The sequence below is a fragment of the Amaranthus tricolor genome, chromosome 14 (assembly GCF_026212465.1).
Source record: "Amaranthus tricolor cultivar Red isolate AtriRed21 chromosome 14, ASM2621246v1, whole genome shotgun sequence".
Taxonomy (NCBI): domain Eukaryota; kingdom Viridiplantae; phylum Streptophyta; class Magnoliopsida; order Caryophyllales; family Amaranthaceae; genus Amaranthus; species Amaranthus tricolor.
The window spans coordinates 885,214-909,713 of NC_080060.1; the positions used below are offsets into that span (position 1 = coordinate 885,214).

General features: G+C 33.3%; 3 protein-coding genes across 4 annotated transcripts; 2 read left to right on the plus strand and 1 right to left on the minus strand.

The window, feature by feature from the left end:
* The first annotated feature begins 1,742 nt into the window (after positions 1 to 1,742).
* Positions 1,743 to 10,919, plus strand: LOC130800205 (mediator of RNA polymerase II transcription subunit 19a). Of its 2 annotated transcripts, XM_057663608.1 has the most exons (8): positions 1,743 to 1,981; positions 4,821 to 4,900; positions 5,918 to 5,988; positions 6,158 to 6,441; positions 7,849 to 8,082; positions 9,263 to 9,322; positions 9,535 to 9,668; positions 10,328 to 10,919. In XM_057663608.1, exons 3-7 carry the CDS (start codon positions 5,958 to 5,960, stop codon positions 9,583 to 9,585), a joined length of 660 nt encoding a protein of 219 aa, XP_057519591.1. In that variant the 5' UTR covers positions 1,743 to 1,981; positions 4,821 to 4,900; positions 5,918 to 5,957; the 3' UTR covers positions 9,586 to 9,668; positions 10,328 to 10,919. The 2 variants fall into 2 exon arrangements, with proteins under 2 accessions (XP_057519591.1, XP_057519590.1); XM_057663607.1 differs by lacking the exon at positions 4,821 to 4,900 and having other exon boundaries at positions 1,744 to 1,981.
* A 1,109-nt stretch (positions 10,920 to 12,028) lies between these two features.
* LOC130800206 (acyl-coenzyme A thioesterase 2, chloroplastic-like) lies at positions 12,029 to 15,889 on the minus strand. The gene is made up of 5 exons (XM_057663609.1): positions 15,321 to 15,889; positions 13,777 to 13,954; positions 13,225 to 13,694; positions 12,924 to 13,052; positions 12,029 to 12,484 (listed from the first exon to the last, which is right to left on the minus strand). Exons 1-5 carry the CDS (start codon positions 15,705 to 15,707, stop codon positions 12,344 to 12,346), a joined length of 1,305 nt encoding a protein of 434 aa, XP_057519592.1. The 5' UTR covers positions 15,708 to 15,889; the 3' UTR covers positions 12,029 to 12,343.
* Positions 15,890 to 17,375: 1,486 nt separating this feature from the next.
* LOC130800210 (uncharacterized) lies at positions 17,376 to 24,124 on the plus strand. The gene is made up of 8 exons (XM_057663614.1): positions 17,376 to 18,090; positions 20,979 to 21,493; positions 22,348 to 22,398; positions 22,476 to 22,583; positions 23,127 to 23,222; positions 23,331 to 23,429; positions 23,559 to 23,618; positions 23,728 to 24,124. The coding sequence occupies exons 1-8, from the start codon at positions 17,550 to 17,552 to the stop codon at positions 23,791 to 23,793; spliced, it is 1,536 nt and encodes a 511-aa protein (XP_057519597.1). The 5' UTR covers positions 17,376 to 17,549; the 3' UTR covers positions 23,794 to 24,124.
* Positions 24,125 to 24,500: the final 376 nt, after the last annotated feature.

A 24,500-nucleotide genomic window follows, 5' to 3' on the forward strand; every position in this document is an offset into this window, starting at 1 on the left:
TTTTTTTCTTTTTTGCCATTTTTATGCTAGGTTATGAAATTATGACTTATTATCTAATTATAAAATTATTAATAATAATTAATAATTTGGTGTTGCATCCATATAACATTGGTATTTGTATTTTTTTGTGTTGCATCCTAAAATTGTTGATGTTTTTACATGTTTGTTTAGGGAATTGTTAAAAATCGTTTTTTTTTATTAGGATAAAGTTTGAGATTTATAGAAAATTTTTGTATGAAAATATGTTTTATAATTGTCTAGAACCTCAATAGTTTTCAGTTATAATGCAATATAATAATGTAAAACATATAAAAGTTGTTTTTGAAATTAATTTTTCAAACAAAACGATGATATACTAGGCTGCGACACTTGCACCATGCATAAGTGTTCAAAGCGCGCAATATTGAATGCACGCACCAGGTATGCAAAGTGTTGCATGTGTTTAATAAGCATTGGACTGCACAAGCAAGCGCATATCGATGATGATTATACTTTTCACGCCATTTTATGACCGACCAATGTTTGTCAATATTAATACGAAGAGAAATCAAGATATTAATGGAGTTGTAGTCCCATGAATGAATGTTTTATAATTTTTTAATATATTTCAAGTTATCTATTTAAAATTTAACGGTTAATAATTAGGTCACTCAATGAGACGGTGTTTATTTTTGTAGGCTAAAATTCATAGAAGTAATGGACCATTTCAAAGTTTGGTTTTTTATTCTACACCAAAATTCACATAAGTTACTGGAGACCTTTATTTGTTAGTCATCTCATCATCATGACATATTCACACATTCAGGTATAATTTATAAATAAGTATAAATTACTTTATTTTAGTTTCGTAGTGTAAAACATTTGGAAAATACTTAAAAGTGATTTTTTTTTTTTCAAGTATTCCCATATTGATAGAACAAATAATTTTTTAACAAAAATGTAAATCTTAGTATATAGCACATTAGAAGTGATACTGTGACATTAAATAAATTTTAAAATTTTTTTAGTAAACTAATTGTTAATAGTATAATTTGGGTCATATTGGATCGAGTACAAATATGTTCAATTTCGATTGAATAATAAGTTTGTTATTTCTCTTAGTCAACTTTAAAATATTACTTTCTCATCCTAATTTTAGAGTGATTTTTTTTTCAGGCTAATTTTTATTGAGGTTATATGACCGTGAGACAACTTAAATTGGGTTAGCCCAAAACAATTTTTTTAAAATGTTTTTTTGTACAAGTATGAAATCGGATTTCATTGTTTTTTTTTAATATAATAATAGATCTTTAAATGAACTCGTCTCATGATGAGACTATCTCACACAAGAGGGATTGGAAAACAAAAATGTATAATTAAAATAGGGTTTATGAACTAAAATCTAATCCATATTAAACTTTTTGCTCGTCTCTTGAGGCCCAATCCATTAAAATTTAATGTTTACTTACACTATTTTTAATCGTTACTTACCGTCTTCTTCATACCTACTCACAATATTTTAAATGCCTACCTATATCATTTTTAATGTCTACTTACAATATTTAAATTATATATATATATATTAACCTGATCCAATTAAAAATTATCAAAAAAAAAAAAACAAGTCTCTTGAACTTCTACAAATTTTACAATACTTTTGTGCTATTTTTAGTAGAGTACATATTTTGACTTGTTTTCCGAATATAATTCCCCATAAATTAGGAAACAATTTCTTCTATAAATATTTGACTTTGGGGATCTAGAAACCCTTTTTTCTTTGATCCATTCTCTCTCTTCGTTTTTCTATTGCTCTACTCTTCCTTCCTTTTCTGGGATTTATTTTTTTACTTCCATTCAAAGAGAAATATCATCAATTTTACTTCTTACTCTTCACAAAAACTCGTTTTCAAGCTTCCGGATTACACAGAAACCGCTAATTTGAAGCTATTTTATTCAATTGCTTAAAATAAATCACCCAGAAGAACATAATAACAGATATAAGGTATTTTTTGAAATTAGTTTTTTATAATAGTTTTTTCAACAATTTCGGCTTTGTAAATTTGATTTTATTGAGTTTTTGATGTGGGTTCATTGTTTATATTCTTGTTTGAGATCATAAACTTGTTTGATTATGTTTTTGAGTGAGAAATTGTTGGGATTCCAAGGGTATTTCTTGTTGCTTATATTTTTGGGGAAATGTCTTTGTTTTTAGGGTTTACTTACGTGGGTATGATTTTAACCATCTGGGTTTTTGATTTAGTTTAATGTGCAGTTTGGGTGAGGATTTTTATCATTCGAATTGAAATTCGATGTTTTTAGGTTTTGATTGAGGTCTTTATGAATTTGTGTAATAAACCCAAGTTGAAGTTGCTAAATTTTTGGGAATTTATAAGCTATGTTAAATTAGAGGATATGATAAGCTTGTACTTTTGAAGGATATGTGTATTTGGAGTAAGATTCTTCTAAATTAGCTATGCCTATAAAGTTTATTTGTGGTGGTTGCAACCGTTGATGTTAACTTCTAATTCTTGTAAACTTTCTTTGCAAGAGTGAGACTTTAGTATAAGGCATATAGAGAGGATATTAATCTATGATATAGGTTTATTGTAGAAGTTGGTAACTGCTTATATAGTTGGTATGTAAAAATTAAATGTTGCCAGCTTGATGAATACAAAATTTGATTTGGGTGGAGTTGGAGAGGTGTTGTTCGAATTTCGTCCTCGAGCTAGTTATGCTTAGTTTTATGGGTAGAGAGTATCATGAATGTACGTGGATCATGGAGTACGCGCAACATCAGAATTCTTAAAATAAGAAACCAAAGATGATGCAATATTTTACAGTAACAATTTTTTCTTTGGATTTTAGAGGGTTCTTATTTAAGACTAAGATATTTGATAAAAAATTTTGCAAAATACAAGAGATGATGAGTCAATATTAAAGGAAAGGCTTCATTTTATCAAGGGATAAAACCAATGATTCATGTGTATGGAAAAGGGTAATTGTGAATAGTTTGAGAAAATGGGTGAAGGTGTCAACTGTCAAATAAGTAACCTCCATCCCCTATGGAGACAACTTTTGCAAAAGTATTTTGTACAACAATGCTAAAGTCTTAATGGGATTAACAATATGAACCAATAGAACAATCTTAGTGGGTGGGTGACAAATTTTAAGTGTAAAGAAAAAGTAATTTTACGTATAATTTTCTTGCTGAGAAGGTATGTGAGAAAGTTCCGGTGGAAATACTTTGGTGCACATTGACAAAAAAAGGCGTATCATGTAAATATGTTGACATAATTAAACCATATGTAGGGATGTGAGAACAAATATTGGAGTTTCTAGAGTGTGTTCTGAGTTTTGATCATGCATTGACAGTTTGACACCAATTCCTGGCCTCTTTGTAGCTATCAATATATGAGTTGACAAAAGAATTACATGACATGGTGTTTGTTATTGCATGGTTGTATTATAGAAAATGTGTTTAGAGTAGTTTGATTTATTTCAGGTGAAGAGATTAGGTATTTGTTGTGCTGCTGTGTCACTTTCTTTATGACCTTTGGTTTCTGATTGTTAGGGAAGGAATAGGATTGTGTATGCACTTTGTTTTCTGAGAATTCAAAGGTGACATTAATGGATTATAAACTGTTGAAGGAGTATCATTTTTGCTATGATAGCCTGCTGATACTTCAGCACATCAGCCACCAACCATGTAAGAAAGTTTATGATCACCTTCCATGGTCACTAACTTGAGAACTTCAGCTGTTGTCTAGTTTTTGCTTGCTATTCTTGTACTTTGGGGAGATCCTTTGTTTTGGACAATTTTGATTAAAAACTTCTGCTCCCTTTACTCCATATTATATTTTAGCATTTGCAATGGCACAAAGTTTTAGTTTGTTGGTGTTGGCCATAGAAGGACTGTAGAAGAGAGAAATGTGGGTAAGGTAATTAGAATGGTCGAAGATGAAAGTAAGAATAATAAATAATTGCTAGGTTCATAACAATATTAGTGATGTTAGAATTAATTTACGTCAAAAGTAAAAGGAAAATATTAGAACTAATCAATGTACAAAATTATAGTTTCGGTCATGGTCATGGTAACAAGGTTTTCGTGGTTGATGCGGTTCGGTAGTCGGAACTCATAATTCTTTACGTACAGTTGTGATACAATGATGCAACCTTTTTTTGCACTATAGAACTATTATTGATATAAGGAGCAACTTTTAGTAAAGCTTTTGGTGATTGACAAGTCTGACGGATGCAAAATTTAGCTGCTTGTGGTTGATTATTGGTTATTATGTACGATGTGGTTGATTATGAGCATATTACTATGCTCATCAGGACCATGTTTGTTTCTAGCTGTTGCTCTTGATTATGAGCTTTGGTGAGTTTTGGTGTACTCACTTTGTGCAAAATTTATTTAGGTTGTGTATCTGTGTGGCTAAGCTCCATGCTATTTAGTAAGAATCATAAGTTGGGGCCATTTAGTGAACATTAGTTTTCATGTAATAAGTTTTACCAAATACATTGGGTCTTTTTGTTTTGTTTCCTTCTGCCAATAAACAAATTTTTAATTTTACGGTGTTGCCTCCTTGACATTGAGATTCACTTGACCTTTTATCCTATAGTCCTGTGAATGCTAATTTTGATTTGAAATTGTTTTGTTTACGGTGGTATAATCCAAACAATAGAGTTTTTTACCCCTTAGTGTTTCCCTCTCTTTCCATATTGTGTTTCCCTATGCTTTATTTTGCTTGATTGAAATGTCTTCTCAAATTTATGCTCATGAACACTTCTTGATTTGTGAATGTTTATAAAGCTTTTTTATTTGCTATTATTTTGGAAAGTTCTTCTTGGGTTGGAGCTCATAAAGTGAAATCTTGTGGCAATTTCTCCATTGGGCTCACGTTCTACACATTTTTTGAAGGTGACTAATGCATTTTTGTGACCATTACTTGGGTGGTTTTATAATGCATGATTTAAATTGTATCGAATAATCGATGTTGGTGGCAACAAATTTTAAAAAAATACCTATTATCTTCAGTTAACTTTGAATTTGGAGTGCCATGAGTGATCTCTCTTTGGCAAAATAATAGCTTGCAATTCATCAAGGGATTTTTGGGTCGATTTTTAATTTTTAGTGTTGAGATATTGTTATTTTTGAAGTTTGAACCAATGTTCAACAGCGTGCTTCTTTACTAGACCTTGTTTAGGCAATTGAAAATGTTATTATATGTAAACTTTGCCATAAGTATGTGATCTTATCCATCTTTTTTTGTTACTATAGTTCAAACACAATATATATCTTCCTTTCCAGATGAATTTGTAGTATTGAAGAATCCCTATACGTAATGTAATAATGCATTTATAAATACCTGATCTTTTATTGATAATACTAAAAAGTTCATTTCAGCAAAAGAATCATTGGACTGTGTTACTCTGTCTCAAATCGAAATTCCATAATCCATAGTCGACTTTGCTTAAATAATAATCCTTGGTTTTCAGTTGACTTCCTATGTTATCTTGGTCTACTTTGAAATGAACATCTAATCCTGTAACAGTGATTGATGCACAATCCCAAAACTCTTGAATTCTATGTTTCTTTAACCAATTTTTTAACATACTTGTAAGCCAAATTTAAGGGAGTAAAAAGATTTAATTTAAGAAAGGTGTGAAGAAATAGGGAGAACTTGTGCTATTATGACCGACGTTTAATGGGATAAAATAACTTTGGACTTTACGATTGCAATGGAGGTTGCATTCGTTTATTTAAAGACTAGGTTTTTTCTAAGATTTTTAACTTATTACACCTGATTGAATCTGTCAGAAGCTTTTAACAAGGCTGCTTAGCTTAGTTTTGTGGCATTTGCTAACATTGGCTTCCACTTCCTATCATCAGTGTATGCATTTATCTAAATTGGGTATTTTTTTTTTGTGTATACAGTTTGGAGGGGATGGTCAACCGCTCTGTGAGATGTTGATTGATGGATTCTGAAGGCAGGAAGTTTGGAAGAGGTACAAACTATACTTGAGGTCTTGACCAAGTTTTATTTGATCCAACCCAAAAATGACCCAAGCCCGGAATTATTTTACGAGAGCCCAATTTAATGCTGTCTTATTTATATGGTGATTATATTTATGCCTCTCCTTTTCTATGTCTTATTTGTTATATTCTCAAGTCCAGGTCCGAGAGAGCTTACAGGTGCCGTTGATCTGATAACTCATTACAAATTGATACCGCATCACGAGTTTTTTTGCAAGAAGTCTCTTCCTGTATCAATTGCAGACACATATTATCTTCACAATGTGGTTGGGGACACGGAAATCAGGAAGGGTGAAGGAATGCAGTTGGATCAGTTAACGACATCATATTCACTGGATGGAGTTACACGCATACGGCCCTTTGATTTAGATTCTCTGAGAGAAGCCTTTCATTTAAGGGAAACAACCCCTGTTGAGTTACCTCCTGTAAGTACCTCCTGCTACACGCCACTATGTTTTACTCCGGAAACAAATTTTCCACATCTTTTAGGAGTTATTTTCACATTTGCCCGTTTTTCTGTCACTTGACAGAACTTGGATATTTGTGTCATTTTTCGTGGTAAAATGTCATGGAAGGAACTACTATTGTGCTCCCTTTTGAGGACAACTAATTTAAGGAAAATTTGATATGAATGATCACCCGTCTGCTGAATATAATTCAAACTTTTGATCAATCACAAATAATTCCAACTTTGGTATGAATTTGCTAGCAACACACCTGTAACCTGTTAACCTGAAACAGTCACCTTTGCTTTAAAAAAAAGGAAAAATCAAAAAAGCATTATAACCCTTCCAAGTTCGAACACCCAAAGCAATCCCTTCCATTACCCTTATCAACCCCTACCATCACTGCCGACTCACCCCTCTTCTTGAACCCACTAGCGACCCCCCACATCTTCCACCACCTCGTGCAGTCTCCCTACCCCTTCTTTCACCCTTTGCTAATACCGTATTAGCACAACCATCACCAACTACCTTAGCAAACCCCAAATCCTTCCCCCACTTTAGCAAACACCAAATCCTTCCCACCATTTATTTTAGATGGTTTAAGGCTTGAGGTCGTCAATCAAGGTGTTAGTGGGGCTAGTGTTTGCCCTTGCGGCGGTTTCAAGGATTTTCGTAGTCTCGCAGGGGTGGAGGGGTAGGTTTGTTGTCGGTGAAAAACTGTGGTGGCACGGGGGTAGTAAACTCATTGCAAAGTTGAGATTATTTTCAATAAAAACCTACTATTTTAGATTAATAGGCGGTGGAGGGGTGGGGGAGGATTGCTAGGGTCTTTTAAATCATTTTTTTCAATAAAAACCTACTACTTTTGATTAATAGGTTACTAAGGTTTGTTGTGCGCTTACTCATTGCAAAGTTGAGATTATTTTCGAATAATTAAAATTGGGATTATTTAGAACATATCAGTGAAAGTTGAGATTATTAATATTAGATTTTCCTGAATTTAAATATTGAATTCTTGAGGATCACCCTTTTCATTTTTATTCTTATTATTGGGAAAAGCTTTTTTGGTAGCTATCTTGGCTTATGAACTAGCGATATTAGCCGGAGTTTCTCTCTTTCGTACTGTTTTTTTTAACTCTGATTTCAATCTTAATGGCTATAATGTCACAATTATGTGTGTGCTCTTTATGGGGTTATTTGGATTGCATATAAGTGCTAGATAAATTCTTAATATAGCATTTGGGATTTATAACAAATTAAGATGTTATTTAATGTTATGAACCTTCATTTAATGCTCATTGTTTCTACTTTTAGCTCTTATTTGCAGCTCTTAAGATTACATACCTCATTTGCCTAATCAATTATTGCATCTCCCGTATCTTTTAGTCAGAGAAAGGGGTACCGACAATTGCAGGAAAATCTAAAAGCGAGTCGAAAGAAAAGGAGAGAAAGCACAAAAAGCACAAGGACAGGGACAAAGAGAAGGACAAAGAACATAAGAAGCACAAGCACCGCCATAAAGACCGGAGTAAAGACAAGGACAAAGATAAGGACAAGAAAAAGGATAAAAGCGGGCTTCATGATTCCAGCGGTGAACATTCAAAGAAACACCATGATAAGGTTTGTTTTGTTTATCGTTTATTGAACTAGCTTAGTTGCTTTTACATATAATTAGTACCTTAGTCCCTAAAATAACCTCAACTCTTCACCTTTGACGGTCCCCGTATAATGCCAAACATGATTGTCAATAGTTATGGACGAAGAAAAATACAATTCTACTGATTGCCCAAAAGGGAAAAGTGAAATGTAGACAAACAAAAAGAAACAGACAAAAATAGAAAGGTTGACGACATAGTTATTAGAATCCTGATTCTGATCTACGATTCTATGATCTTATGATCCGAAAATAGGCGACCGATCCAGATCGTAAATAGGATCTTAATGTGCTAGAATCGGCGATCCTACTTAACTCAAGAATTTAGGTGGTAGGATCTTAACACGATTCTACAATCCTACGATCCAACAATCCGATCCTACATGGGTAGTTTCAATCGTAAAATATTTTCATATTATACAAGTTTCACTTACGTATAAATATATATTTAAAAAAATTATATTAATACTTTTATAAAATTCAAGTTTTTCTTGATTTACAGTTTAAAAACGATTATTAAAAGTATTTTTTTCAAAACTTAATAGATAAAGTCAAATAAGTTTTTACTCGCATCTTAAAACCTTAAAAAGAGAACAAATTTAATTAATAATCAATAATCCAAAGAACATTAATGCATATTTGTAGGATCACACGATCCTACGATCCGATTCTACCGATTTCGATCCTACCCTCTCAACGATCCTAGGTAGAATCCCGATCCTAATAACCTTGGTTGACGAACAAAAAGAAATGAAGGGGTACACACTTTAGGATTATAGATCAGACATATGTACGTTAATTTAATGTCTAACCTCTTCCTGAAGCTTGAAGTTATGATGGCGTTTCTGGCCGTGACAAGAGAAAACATTTAATATGTCTTTATACGAAGCCTCGTTTGGTTTTTCTTTTTCCAAGTATGACAACTACGTTAGGGCAGAGGCCAAACGGATTATTTGATCATACACTTGCTGCAAAAGCTTGTGAACGTTGACCTTTAAAAGTGAAAAGGGAAGTTTATTTAGGTTTGGAGGGAGAATGTTATCTGTTTAACTTCTGGAAACCATTACATTAAACCGATGACATGCAGCTTACATCTATATTCTCTATTTTTGTACTTTTAATATTTCTTACCTCCCTCAATTGCAGAAGAGGAAGCATGATGGTGATGAAGATGTTAATGACATTCATAGACATAAAAAGAGTAAGGTAATATCTATGGTGTTAATTCAGTGCCTGTTCAATTCAACCCAGTTTTTTTTTATATTTTTATATTTTTTTATTTTTTTAAATTTATTTTTTATATGGGTTCGCGAATTTGGAACCCATTCTTGCATGAGCGTGTGATAACCAGAAATCCTATTAATGTGCTTAAATGCTCGATGTATTGATCCTATTGCGTTTTGATCGAACTGTCTCAGCATAAAAGCTCAAAATTAGATGAGATGGGTGTAATAAAGGTTGCTGGGTGAGGCATTTGCTGGTAGTTTGTTCAATTATCGTTCTCAATGTTGGGGATTTCAAGGAGTTGATTACTTCCATGCAATGAATCGAGGTAATTTCTTGTAATCCATTCAATTAGTTTGTATTACCCCGTCTATCCCAAAGTTATGTTCCACTTTCTTATGTGAGTTATTTCTTTTTTCTTTGTTCCACTTTTCTTTTAGTTAAAGATTTTAAACATCTTAAATTTCTACTCGATCAATATTTATTAATACAAGAATCCCACATGAATCAATTTTTTGTTTTGTATTTTTATAAATATTTTATCTTTGATATAAGGACCCCGCATGAATCCACTTGCATGCAGAAAAAACCGTGCAAAATGATAGGATGGAGGGATTATATGATTCCTGTTATGTTTCAGTTTTATTAGCAGTTAAATTTTCTGGTATACATTTGTTTATGCGTAATTCTGTTGTACCGAGTATGGTGTTCAATGGGTCGGATAGGGGCTGGGCTGGGCCGGGCTTTAGTAAATATGGTCGGGTTGGATAACGGCCCTTAAAATGTAATATGGGCTTTAAATGGACCGGGTTTTGAAAGCCCATCCCAGCCCATTTTTATCACTATAAATATATTTGTCCCCATTTATCAATTTATGACAATTAAAGCCCAGCCCGACATCAAGTATACCAGTCATATTCATCTATATGATCTATGGCATATTTATCTGCGGTTTTATGTTATGCTTACCTTGCCTCCACATTACAGAGTACGTGCTAATATGACGATTGCGTGGAAGGTGAACTCGTGTAAGAACATACAGATGAAAGGTACAGATTGTTGTTGGTGACATTCTGTACCATCTCGAGATCCCCTTTAATATAATTGCTAGTAGCCCCTGTTGAATTCTAATCATTTTGTTTTCTGTTTATATGGCGCTTCGGATATTCCCATCTCATGTCCATTATGATTTAACATTTTTTTTCTAGAGGTCTTAATTTGAGCACTCTTACCAATCTAACCGAGTTAGAAATTGCCGCTGATTTGTAGGCGGAAAACGTTTAGGATTGGTTGAAAGTGCTAATGTATTTCTCGTTTTACTTCTACGTCTAGGAGAGTCTCGTCATTTTTGTCATTGTCGATTGTCTAAACACGTAGGCAGAATGTAAGGGTAGGCGTGTATCCTAACTGATATATCGTTGTACATTATATTGAATCGGGAGTATGGTTCTCGGAAGTTACGAAATTTGTTAGTAGACGTCTCTGCATAAGTCACCGATGAGTGTTTACCTGTTACTGATGGATGTGAAAATTCTTCTGTATTCTTAAGTCTCGATTAATGATATCAGTTTTGCATCGAGTTCGGGACCCTGGTTTCTGAATAACTTACAACGACTTAATCGAGTCTGTATGCCTGGCTTCGATCTGTCACCCGGCAGGCCAGGACTGTGCAGTTTTTGTCTATGATTGTTTTTACCTGCAATTTCTATACTTGTTCGGTTCGTCAACTAAGATGATGGTATTGGTTAGAAATATGCGTGAATACCCTCGAATGTTCAAGGCTGTCCATTTTATGTTTTGGATCAACGTTTTGATTTTACGGCTATAATCCGACGCTAATTTGAAAAAGAACAATAATGTCAGAGCCTTAAACCCAAGTGAGTGATGATCAAAGTTAATTTGAAAGAATGGTATTAATAATGTGATAATATGATAAATTAATGTGGTAAATTATATTAAACTAAATAAATTTAAATTGAATAAACGTAATTGCATTGAAGTAACCGAATCATGAGAATATTGACATTTCAAAATAGTACTTCTAAGTTGTGGTACCTACAATTTTTTGAAAATAAAACTCAAATAAATTGCTCAAATTTGAAGATATAAAAAAGTCATTAAGAATACAATATTTGTTAGAAAAAATCAATTAAAGCATTACATCATCCTATTTCAACTACTTACCATTTTTAGTTTGTTTTTTTATTCTCAATCTAACTTTAAAAAATATAATTAAATGAGATTTTATTTGATGTCTCAAATGTAAATTTTATTAACATTAACTTTTTATTTTTTTTAATCAAGTACAATTAAAGATATTTGAAATTGAAAGTGTTTCAGTGTAAATTAAATGGAAAATTTGATTAGAATATGAGCAGTAGTTTATAGTGTTAATTAGTAAAAATTAATCCCATTGATAAAACTATATTTTCAAAATTAAATATTAGAAATGAGATTAATAAGCATTTAAAAGATTATAAATAACTTCTCAAAAAAAAAAGATTATAAATAATGTCAATTATTATTTTTTTTTTCACCTCAATTTAGTGTTTTAAAATGTCACTTTATATACCTTAAAAAAAACAACCTTCAAATATTTAAACATATAGTAAATTTGATAGGACGGACAAAAGTGAAAATTGTTAAAATACGTAGTTCGGCGAATATTAACCTTACAAAACTGATTCATGATCAAATGCAACTATATACAAATTTAGTGGAATGGACAAACTACATACAATTGACATACATTGTAACCTTATCAATAAATCAATAAAGGGCAAAAGAAAATGGATTTGTTAGAACTATATTTGTTTTTGCATGTACATATGAATTATAAATTATATCAAAAGCTCTATCTCTTTGAATTTATGTATTACGTAAATCAGAGTGAGAGCTTTTTACGTATAATGTAACATAAACTTATGATTGTTCCAACAAGAGCTCCTCAAACAATAATGGCAAACTCAACTCATTTGATAACAATCTTATTACCTTGCATTGCTAAGCTTTGGTGTCCTTTCGATCTAAGATATGGCGTGCTTCTTCTTCGGTAGCTGCTACGACATTGTATATAACGATCTTATTTTTCTCGGCTTTTGCTTCTCGACATATTGTGAATGTGAAGTAGAATGTGTTGGATACCTGTGTTGTACAACAATGCCAAAGATTATTCCCAAAAGACTAGGAGTGGCCATATGAACGAGTTGATCATTTTCAATAGTCGTTCACGTGACTTTTCCTAATCTAATCATTTTAATTTTCTATCATCTTGATATTTAAATCTAATGTTAGAATATATAATATATCTTGGGGCCTTAACCATCAACGTAAGCTTTTAGTTGAGTTGATTCCTTGACATGATTTCAGAAACCAGCGTGACAAGAGCTCACGAGTTCGAATCTCAACCACTCCTATTTAAAGTGGATAAATTTAAGTCGGATATGAGGAGTGCCTGTGTTACATCCACACTTTTATCTTAAAGGGCTCTCGTGTGAGAGGGCGTGTTAGAATATATAAATCTTGTTTGTGTGCAGTATTAGATGTTTGTTTGTCGAATGAAGTTACCATGCATAGATCTTACCTCACTTGACCTCAATTCAGGCCTTGTAACATGAGCTTCAACCTCCACATTTATCAAAGGATGTTCTGGATCTTCTAGTTCCGTGAAGAGAACACATGATTTAAAACGCAAAAAATCACCAACATCAACCTGCATGAAACGAAATTTAAATCGAACACTTAATACATCTCGGAGAGATTTTCTCATGTACTTTCTCAAAAACGCCAATGATATATATTTCTTTATATCAAACCATAACATCAACCTCTACTTTGACATGCGTTATGTAGAAAATTCAATAAACGAAAACAAATATGCTTACGGGTTTCAAAAAGTCGACATGATCAACTTCTAGAAAGGACGGCCTCACACCAGCAAATGCATAAGCAGTAGAGAAAGCAAGCTCAAATGCTCTGTGCATCAGAAAGCCTCCAAAGATCCTACCATGAATGTTTCTCTGTTGTGGCTGACATATCAACGAGTTTGCAAGTCGCGTATCCCTCAAAAGAATGCTGTTTCGATCAGCTAGCGCTGGCATATCACAAAATATTCGCCCCTCCGATAAAAGGGCTGCTAATCGATCATCTACTTCACCCTTGGCACAATCCTTTAGTCTTTGTTCTCGTTTTGTTTTCCTGAATTTGCTTCTAGTTTCCGCGTCTTGGAACAGGCTTTTTTCCGTTTCTGTTTCAGGCGAGAGCCTGTTAACTGGAGCAGCTTTCCGGGTCTTTGAGTCTCGAGCCACAAAGATGAAGTTAGCTGTAAGAGCAACTGAATCTGAACCAGCAGAGCCTGCACAAAGATGTATTCTTATGCTAATGAGCGGGTGAATTAGATCGACAGTTACAATCAGATGCACAAAAAGTGTCGGTACCTTCAGAGGCCTGACTAACGTCAAGCTGAATCTCGATTGAGGACCATCCTACCCATATGACCGAGCCAGAGATTCTCAAATCGCTGTCTACACTGATCGGTTTCTTCAACACAATCCTGTTGACAGAAGCAGTGACCAGCAACAACGGCCTTGTAGTGAAGTCATCGTCAGAACAATGCTGAATCGCCAACAAACAAAAAGGCGTAGATGAGGGGCGTTCTCTAACGTGATATGAACTAGACTAACATTACAACGACACAAAGTATTATAAAGGAAGTGTACACAGAATTATGCATCGATGTCTTGTAGGCCTCGGAATATATGTGCTATATAAAGTGTTCGAGTCTCTTGTTGATTGCAGTGTGGTAGAAATGAACACAAGAATTGATCAACCTAGCACGAAAGCAACTCACAAGACCCGGTACTACCCTAATGAGCTAGTGTCACAACTCACAAGACCCTGCATCCCTAACTAATGAAGCTCTTTTAAGCCGTTAAATAGGTTATAGTGTTAATAGTTAGGGGCCTATAATAGTATATTCAGTAATTAGGGTCTCATAATTAATAGGTTAGGGGCCGTTAATAGGTCTTTCAAATCTCGGGGCCAGTCTTGTATGAAACTAACTAATGACTAACATGAAGGCATCATGACTAGTTGAAACCTGTGTTGATGGAATTCTTTTATCTATGTCCAACTCCAACACCTGTTAAAGCGTCCTATTCAACTATTCTATGAAAAATCTCAACATTTTAAACTACTGAAGTGTCCAAATATCGTACCCATGTTTGAATGTCAAAGTGTAAAATAAAGAATTCTATCCCAAAGTTAGCAACAAAAACCCATATAATTACTCATTTAGACAATCTAAAATCAAACATGCAACACTAACAACATATGCATATCAACAAAAGCAAAGAAGCACCAACCAAAATAGTAAAGAACAGCACAGTGCACAAAGCATCCTACGTTACAACTTACAAGTGTAAGTATGTGGAAAGGTCCACTATCCACTACAAATCTTATCCTGCATTTATACAAGAGTCTTCTTTTACGACTCAAACCCATTACCTTTCAATTACACAACGAGAATAATAGAATCATGGTGCAAAAATACGATAACAGTCACAGTTGTGTTAACAAGTCGGATGATACAACAACGAGGTGATTCTGTTATCATAATCTCCAAATTTCGGCCTAAAATATAAAATAATCACTTGAAATGGCCAAAAATAGAACTTTTACACCGTTACGTTACGGATAATATTGGTTCGGTAAATTTTTTACGATACAGTTGATAGTACGATATGGCCTTGTTTTTGACTATGAATACAACCTAAAACGAGTGATATAGTAACGGGCGATGAAATTATCATAACGCCAAATTTCCGCCAATACCATGAAGTATTGCTTGAAACGGCCTAAAACGTGGTATTTTTACACCCTTACGATACGGATGATATCGGTTCCATAAATTTCTTTAAAATACGGTCGATATTTTGCACTATGAATACAATCATAGAAAATCAATCTAAAATATGTTTACCTTAACAGAGATAGTACCAGCAAGAGCATCAAGATCTTCAAGCAACTTCCCAATCCTAATTTCATTCCAAGGATCCCTATACTGTTCTCTAAGGATAAAATCAGATGAGAAATTATAAAGAATAGTCATTCTAGATTGAGAAGGAGTCTTAGTAAGCAAATGGGTTTGTGGAGGATGATCAACTAATGGATCATACATTATTTCAAATATCTTTGATCTTGTTTCCCATAAAGCAATTGTTACTGGTGAATGATAAATTCCAGGCCATAAACTTAAAGGCTTGTGGGTCCCACTTCCATCATTTTCACTTTTCTCAAATGGGTTTGGTAAACTTGAATAAACTGATATGAAATTTGATGATGATGAATTAGAATTGTTCTCCATCATCAAATTTTTTTTTTTTTTTTTTTTGGGGAATTTTTGGATTTGATGATTTGGGTTTTTAAAAGAAGTTTAGGGTTAAGTTATAGGTGGAAATTTGGTGGAGGTGTTGCTTTGTACATTAATGGAAGTTTGTTGAATGATTTAAAAAGTTTAAGTCAAATGGTTGAAGAAATGATTTGTGATGGACAATTACACAATTGGAGAACCAAATTTGACTTTTAGGATGGAGACAAGAAGTTTCTTTTTGTGCACCAAGACAATAATATTGAGTTGTGTGGGGTGTGAAGTCAAGTAAGTAATAGTTTAAGTAGCTTATAACACCCATAAAAGTTTTTCCAATTTAAACAAAATATATTGTAATATTATATTTCTTTAAAATAAAATAATTTATAAATAAATCATTTAAAAAATGTTACTTAGAATCAAAAATAAATAGCACCATTTAATATTTGAGGTCCTTTATTTCGGGGGCCCTAGGCGATCGGCTATCCAGGATACCACTAAAATTGGTTCTGGTAGCATATTGTAGTTAAAAAATATATATATTTGAGCAACTATATAACATACTCTACGATCCATTACGTCATCTTTAAGTTAAATTGTATTTTTAAGTTAAATCGATACCCTGTCAAAAAGGTGGAAGTAAAAGTCTTAAACCATTATGTCATGTTTAAGTTAAATTGTATCTTTAAGTTAAATTTTATCTTTACTTTAATGCTAAGTGGCTTTTTTCGGTAAAGTGTTAGAGAGTTGCCTGAACTTAATTTTATCTTTATAATAAGAAAATATTTATTTTGTCCGATAAGAATGTATGTATTCGAGCTACTATGTAACATACTCTACGATCCAATTCTATTTGATAAGAATATATGTATTTGAGCAACTATGTAACATACTCTAGGATCCATTTCTATTTGATAAGAACATTGTATATTCTCTCCTAAATTCCATTTCATGCTTCTTAATATCATATATTTTCGAATCATAGTTAAATTAACAATAACATTTCATTACTCTAAAATTATTAAGTGATTTCCGTCGAAGTATTAGGATCAAATATGCACAATTTAAATCTATTTTGTGAAATTAAAAACATTATTTTCGATTAACTTTTAATAGCAATACATTACATTGAGAAGAAGCAAGTTAGTCAATTACTCAATTGTACAAGTTTTTTATGCTAAATTCTCTGAAAAAAAATGAAATAGCTAAGATAAGTTATTAAAAAAGCACAAAATAAGAAGAAAATCGACTTATTTCTAAAAATAAACGTCTAGGTTTGGTTCTGTTCGTAGTTAGTAACTGCGAACAGGTGCTTAATTTTTTAAAAAGGCAAGGAAGCTGTTGCTGTTGACTTTTTTGACTCTATTCGCAGTTAGTCCATTGAGCATAATGGACCTGTTAGTGACTGCGAACAAGGTCAAAAAAGTCAATAGCCCTATTCGCAGTTACTAACTGCGAACAACTTCTTTGCCTTAAAAAAAAAAAAGCACATGTTCGCAATTAACTGCGAAAAGAACCAAACCCCAGATTTGAAAATTAGACACTTATTTTTAGAAATAAGTTGATTTTCGTTTTATTTCGTGTTTTTTTTTTAATAATTTATAATATCTATTTCAATAATTCAAATTCTTTTTTGATCTTTGGGCCCAAAACCCATTTGCCTAACCAGTCACTACAATTCAACAATGAACCATCATCTTCCACACTCACTTTTTTAAACCCTAAAACTCTTGTGCATGTTCACTCAAGAATCAAAATCACCCCATTTCAAAAACTTGCATAAATTCAACCATTTTCATTTCCCCAACAAAAAAATGCACTAAAATCCCATAATCATAAACCATGAACAAATCAAAGTTACCCATTTCATGGTTATCTCGTTTAATCCTCTCTAAATCCCACCAAACCCATAAACCCTACTCCCAAATTCACCATTTTTCTCATCAAAATCCAATCTCTGTCATCCGTCCAATTTCTTCAACAATACCCACATTGAAATCCCCATTTAAAACCCACCATTTTCGCAATTTTTCCATCCAAGCTGATGAAGAAGCTGCACTCAGAAGCCTATTGCTTGACATAGAGGAAGAGAAGCATAAAGAAAGAGAAGCCAAGAAAAAAGCTGGGATCTTGATTGATGAAGCAGCTGAAGAAGAAGATTATTTGGGTGTTACTCCTTTGATTGAGAAATTAGAGGCACAAGATGCTAAAAAGCATGTTGTGCATAATAAAAGGAGCTTTGATAAGGATAGTGATGATGATTTAGATGATGGTGAAGATTCGGATGATCCTGAAGTTATTGCAACAAGGAAGAAGCAAGATTTGATTAATGCCAAGAAGTTAGCTCGATTTGAGGATTTGACTGAGGGTTTAAACCGTTCGAGTAATTTTCATCACCTTTTCTTTTGATTAAAGTTTAATTTTTTTATAAGTGTACTACTATATGCAATATAATCCAAATGAATGAAGTAGGATAATTTTTGTGGATGACTTGTGGTATTGATTTTTGGTTCATGTTATTGAACTTAATCTTTTCGGATTAAGACTTTGACGTTGTTGTTTTTTTGGTGCTATTTCCAATGTGTTAAGTTTGAGATGAACTTTTTTGGGAAAGTAGATGTTATGAAGTAGATGTTAATTGTCGGATAAATAATCAAATGCTAGGGAAAGGTGGATTTTTTGCATAGGGAAGGAAGTAGATGTTGATTGTTGGGTAGCTAATCAAATGTTCTTCTTTTGAGTTGGGTAGGAAGTAGATTTTAATTGTTGGGTAACTAATCAAATGTTATGAAAAGGTGTATTCTTATGAATTGGCTAGGAGATAGATGTTAATTGTTGGGTAGGTGATCAAATGTTAGGAAAAGATGGATTATTTTGAATAGGGTGGGAAGTAGATTTTAAGGCGGTGTTACGAGTACATAAAATGTAACGGAAATGGAATGATAAAGAGGAGTAAGGGTAAGGATAAGGGTTGTAGTTATGTGTTGTTTGGTATAACAATATAAGTGAAACATTTGATCATAGAAACACCAACAAGAGTAGCAGCGGAAATTATTACTTGACGTAAATAAATGGTAACAGAATAAGGGTATCCATTACCCTCAAGAAAGGAACGAGGTTAACCTAATATTATACCAAACAAATACGGAGTAATGGTAATTGAATCCCTTACTTAGTATTAAAATGTTCATACCAAACACTCCCTAATTGTTGGATAACTAATCAAATGTTACGGAAAGGTGTATTTATTTGAATTGGGCAGGAAGTAGATGTTAATTGTTGGGTAAATAATCAAATGTTAGGGAAAGGTGAATAAATTTTGTATGTGATAGGAAGTAGATTAAAATCTTTGGGTAACTAATCAAATGTTATGAAATGGTGGATTCTTTTGAATTGGATAGGAACTAGATGTTAATTGTTGGGTCACTTACAATGTCATGAAAAAGGTGGATCCTTTTGAATCGGGTAAAGTAGATGTTAATTGTTAGGTAGCTAATCAAATGTTAGGGTAAGGCGGATTCTTTTGAATAGGATAGGATGTACATGTAAATCATTGCGCAACTAATCAAATGTTAGGGAAAGGTGTACTTTTTTGAATAGGATAAGATGTAGATGATAATTAATGGTTAATTAAACAAATGTGAAAATTTGGGTGTTTTAGATAGCGTATCAAACTATGCCCTTCGTTCCCTATTGATTGTTCAATTATGGCACCAGTTAACTATTATAAAGTAGAGAGATAGTAGGAGGCACTTTAATAGAGGAATGGAGTGTAGAATGTATAAAACCAAAAGTGTAAAGATCAATAGGAAAAGGAGCGAGTATCATGAAATGGTAGAATTTTTTGAAATGGGTAAGGAATTAGACCTATTTGGATTAATTAATTCAGCAGTATCTATTAATTCTTGGGAAGAATTTGCAATTTTGGGTTGATATGAAGTGAAATTGGATGATCTAGAAATTGTTGGTTAATACATTGACATAGTGATTTGTGCTAAGAATTTTATATGGATTAGGAAGGAGTTTCTTGCCGGCAGTTGGCTTTAGAGGTTAAGTTAAATAGTGGGAACATAGTAACATGCCAATAACCGAGTGGTTGTTCGTGAGGATTTTTTTTTTCACAGTTCTTCATTTATATTGAGATAGCTCCCACATTGTTAGTTCTGTTGGTCCTGTACTTTTCTGCACAATTTAGATCATTCAAAACATTGAAATTTCTTTTTATTTTTATTATTATAGGGTAGGCTGAGGAAATGAAGCGCTAAGTGAGAATTGAACTTAGAACCTTACTCGTGGGAAGTTGTGTTAGACTAACTGAAAAAGACTTGATTCTCTAACAACTGAATTTTTAAACCCTTACTACATGAGCAAACTTGTGGATTTGTCATAGCCAAATAATGGAATTATCCTATTCATGATTTCTTTTCCCACTTTTTGAACGTCATATTGGTTGTTAACGACATCTAATTGTTTGCTTAAAGATCGCCAAGCTCAAAAATTCATAGTTGCCCTAAACCCTGAAGCTTAAGCTCTCCGATAACCTTTAAACCAAACATTTGGCGCTTTTATTAAAAACCTCTGCGAGATTTACGTTTTATTGAGAGGAAATCCTGCATATGTATTGGAAAAACTGATTTTTTATGGATCTCTATGCTTATTATCAGATTTTTGCAATTAGTCAGATACTCATGCATTAGCTTAGTGTTATATTGTTGAAAGTAAAGTAAACAAGTACACACAAAATTGTAATGGAGGTTCTGCCTCATACTTTTCCCTTATCTCCCTTTTATAGCCCTGCAATCAAATTTACGTTTTCTTCTATTCCTGAAGGTTGCCTTTGGGAAATGTGCTTTTATTTTCCTCAAAACCCATGTGATTAGGTTAAATGAACTGTGCTTAATTGCATATTAAAATAGGGGCCAATTGAATATTTATAGAATCGAAAGTTTGTTCATGCACTAATAATTGAAATGCAAAAAAACAGTGCTTGCCGTAGCAGCAGCTGCGGCAGGAGAGTGCAGGATTTTGCAAGATTTGCGTTTTTTTCTGTTCACTTTTTCAATAATGTGCTAATCCTCTTAGAAACAACTTTTTTATCATCGTTAACAAGGATAAAGTTGCGTACATTCGACCCTCAAATTCTAGTTTGGTGCGAGCTACTTAATAGCATTAGATTAATGGAATGTTGTAATGGATTGTTGTCTGTATAAGAACTAAGAAGTAGTGACTTTGCAAAGCCTTGTGGTGTTTACACTTTTAATTATTTCACAGAAACCATGGGTGAATCCTTGAAATGGATGAAGAAGATCGATAAGTTTGAGGAGAAGCATTCGCATCTTCGTTTGGAGTACAGGGTCATTGGTGAGTTGCTTGATCGTTTCAGGAAAGCTACCAGTAAAGACAAGTTTATGCTTGCTCAGAAGTTGAACAGGGCTATGAGATTGGTAGAGTGGAAGGAAAAGTTTGATCCTAAAGATCCGGTCAATTATGGCGTCATCGGTAGGCGGGATGCGAATATAGATGAATCCATGGCAGATGAAGTTCAGAGAGAAAAGCCAATGGTAGAAGGTACGGACGATGAAGAAGAAGATTTTGATGACATGAAGGAGAGGGATGATATACTTCTTGCAAAGCTTAATGATATTGACAAAAACCTAGAAGAGAAATTAGCAGCATTGAGTCATACGTTTGGAAAGAAAGGAAAACTTTTGGAAGAAGAAATTAGGGAACTGGCCGAGAAGAGAAATTCATTGACGGAAAAGATAAGAAAACCGATGTACAGGAAAGTAAGTGCAAATATTTTTAAGAAAATTGACATAATTAAAATTTAACCTTTTACCCATCCGTTGTGAAATATTTTCGCTTTTGGATTATTTTCTAATAATCTAACATTTGTCATAAATTTGTCCACAACATACAATATTACTATTAATAATAGGGTATGCTTCCAGCAAACTAAAACAAAGGTTGGATTATTTACAACGAACTAAGGACAATGTTGAATTATTAGAAAATAATCTAATGTTGAGATTATTCACAATGGACGAACAAAAGATTGGATTATTAATGTCAATTTTTCCTGTTTTTAACTGTTGCTATTCCACCCACAGAAAGTTTCAGTAATATTTACAGATTGATGTGGGGATGTAATAGTTTGATGTGTCAAATTACTTTTTGTGTTCTCTCGAAAAAACCTCTAGGGGTGTTTGGCATGAGGGAATGGGGTTGAGACTTGAATTAGACAAAAGTACCATGTTTGTCTATGGGGAATGGGCATGAGACTTTCAAGTCTCACTCATCAAGTACCATCTTTTAATGTCCTAGGGGGTATGAGGATATTTGGAATGAGACTTGGATTTGTTTGAAAATGGCAATTTTGCCATTAATGAAATAATTAGGACGAGATATAATAAGAAAAAATGGGTAACTTTATAACTATTTTTAATTTAAATCCCTTTCCATTCTAAAATTTTACCAAACAAAGACATAAAACATTCTTTCTTAAAGTCTCATTTCAAGTCTCACATATAAGTCTCACAATTCTCATTCCCTCATGCCAAACACCCCCCTAGTGGAAAGAAAAGATGCATAGTTTCTTATTTATTGCATATGTGACATCCTTTTTGTGATTGAATTACAGGGTTTTGACACAATATTAATTAATCTGAACCGGACATGCAAAGTAACAAAGGTAAAATCTTTCCCATTCTGTTTGTTTTCTCACATTAGCTGATTAATTTCTCTATTTTAACCTCGCTTCATCATTAGGGTGGTCAAGTGGTTAAGTATTCAGCAATCGTAGCATGTGGGAATTATAATGGTGTTGTGGGTTTTGCAAAAGCGAAAGGTCCAAAAATTCCCGTTGCCCTTCAGAAGGTATGTTATTAAGTTGCCGTACATTTATTTTTTGGTTGATAAGCTTCGTCTATTAACATAAATTTCTTCTGTTCAAGTATCTTCATTACCTATTAATTTCATGTACTTTCCGATATGATACAACTTTGTATTTTTAATTTTGTTAGTTAATACATAAGATTGCATGCCCATAACCTTTATCTCGAGTTAAACCATAATGCAAAACACGGCCGTATCACCGTTTCACAATCGTATGTGAAGGTTTTTGAGTTTACAGCAACTGAAATGCATTGACCGTGAAATCTTCCGCCTTGACCACAATATCCGTTTTGCGCCCATTATCACAACCATCTGAAAGTGAAAATTTCAACCATCTATTCTCACGTTGTTGCCACATTACATGCTTTTAAAAAGCACGCTTAAACAAGTTTTAAGCCTTATCAACATGAACAACGCTAGATACATCACGGGAAAGCAAGTGAGCGACATGTGCATGTGCCTTCTCAAAGTACCTCAGCCCAGAAATTATAAAAGATCTGACGATTATTTTGTTTGTGTGGACAGGCGCGTGAGAAAAGCTTTCAGAATCTGCATTACATCGAGAGATATGAGAACCATACAATTGCACATGCTATACAAACAAAATACAAGAGAACCAAGGTTCTTCTCCACCCGCTCGATTTCTAGTTTCACCAGCGTTATTGCGTTTTTAGTTTCCAAATAATTATAGTAGTTAACTCAATGTATTATGTTTCAAATGCAATTTAGTTGTATCTATGGCCCGCGCAAGCTTCAACGGGTATGATAGCGGGGAAAACTGTCTCGTCGGTATTGAACTTGGCTGGCTTCAAGAATGTCAAATCTAAGGCATGTATCCGCTTTCTACTTTTCGGTTCTCTTTGATGATACTTTCTTTAGATGAATATAACGGTTTTAAACGCAGTGATGGTTAATATCGTGTATTTCTATATACTTGTGTTTTGTTGTTTTGTTTAGGTTGTTGGTTCAAGAAATCCGTACAACACCGTTAAGGCCATCTTACTAGCATTAAACGCGGTTAGTAGTAGAGTTAACTTGCATTTTCGTCATTTAAATGTTATATTCTTTGATTGGTTGACTCGACGTTATTTCCTCATTGTTGTGTATTGTTTGTCGTTTTACACAGATTGAAACTCCTAAAGATGTTCAAGAGAAGTTCGGTCGATCTGTTGTTGAAACCCAACTCCTATAGTTAAGTACCATCCATTTGGTTTGAATCATGCCCTTTATTTGTTTCTCCGTTTTGGGAAATAAAACTACTCGGGAAGGGATTTGGAGTGGAGAAAACTTGGTTCGACTGGAAATCGATTTTGTTCACTAGTCGCTCCCCTCGACTTAACATCTATTTTGTAGCTTTTCGATTTTCAACCATAGTGTATGGGAAGAAAATGCCATGTTCGGGTGAAATATTCTTCGATTATTTTTGTTGGATTTTAAAGATATTTTTGGGCAACATCAATTTCTCTTGAATACCATCAAATTTTTTGTTGGAAGGTGACTTATATTAGAAGGGTGAAATTATGTATATCCATCCTCTGACGCTTTGTGCTTAGGTGGATGTCAAATAATGACATCTTATTACAACCGAACCATTCCAAAATATTACTCGTTACTCCCATTTTAAGTTTGAAGTAAAGTTTTAAAACCTACTTTGGTATGAGTTTATGTGAAATCTATAATGACATCAGATTAATGAAATGTTATAAATGTGACTAGAAATTTGACAGATGACTAATTTTAAAGATCGTAGCAATAGGCATTCAATTGCAATTCGCAAGCTTATATATCATGTCAAAAGTAGACTATTTGGACATTAGAACACGTTCTGCTGATCTGATTCAATTTGGTCTTACTAATTCATGATAATTTGATTCATTGATATATAGTCATGAGTTAGAT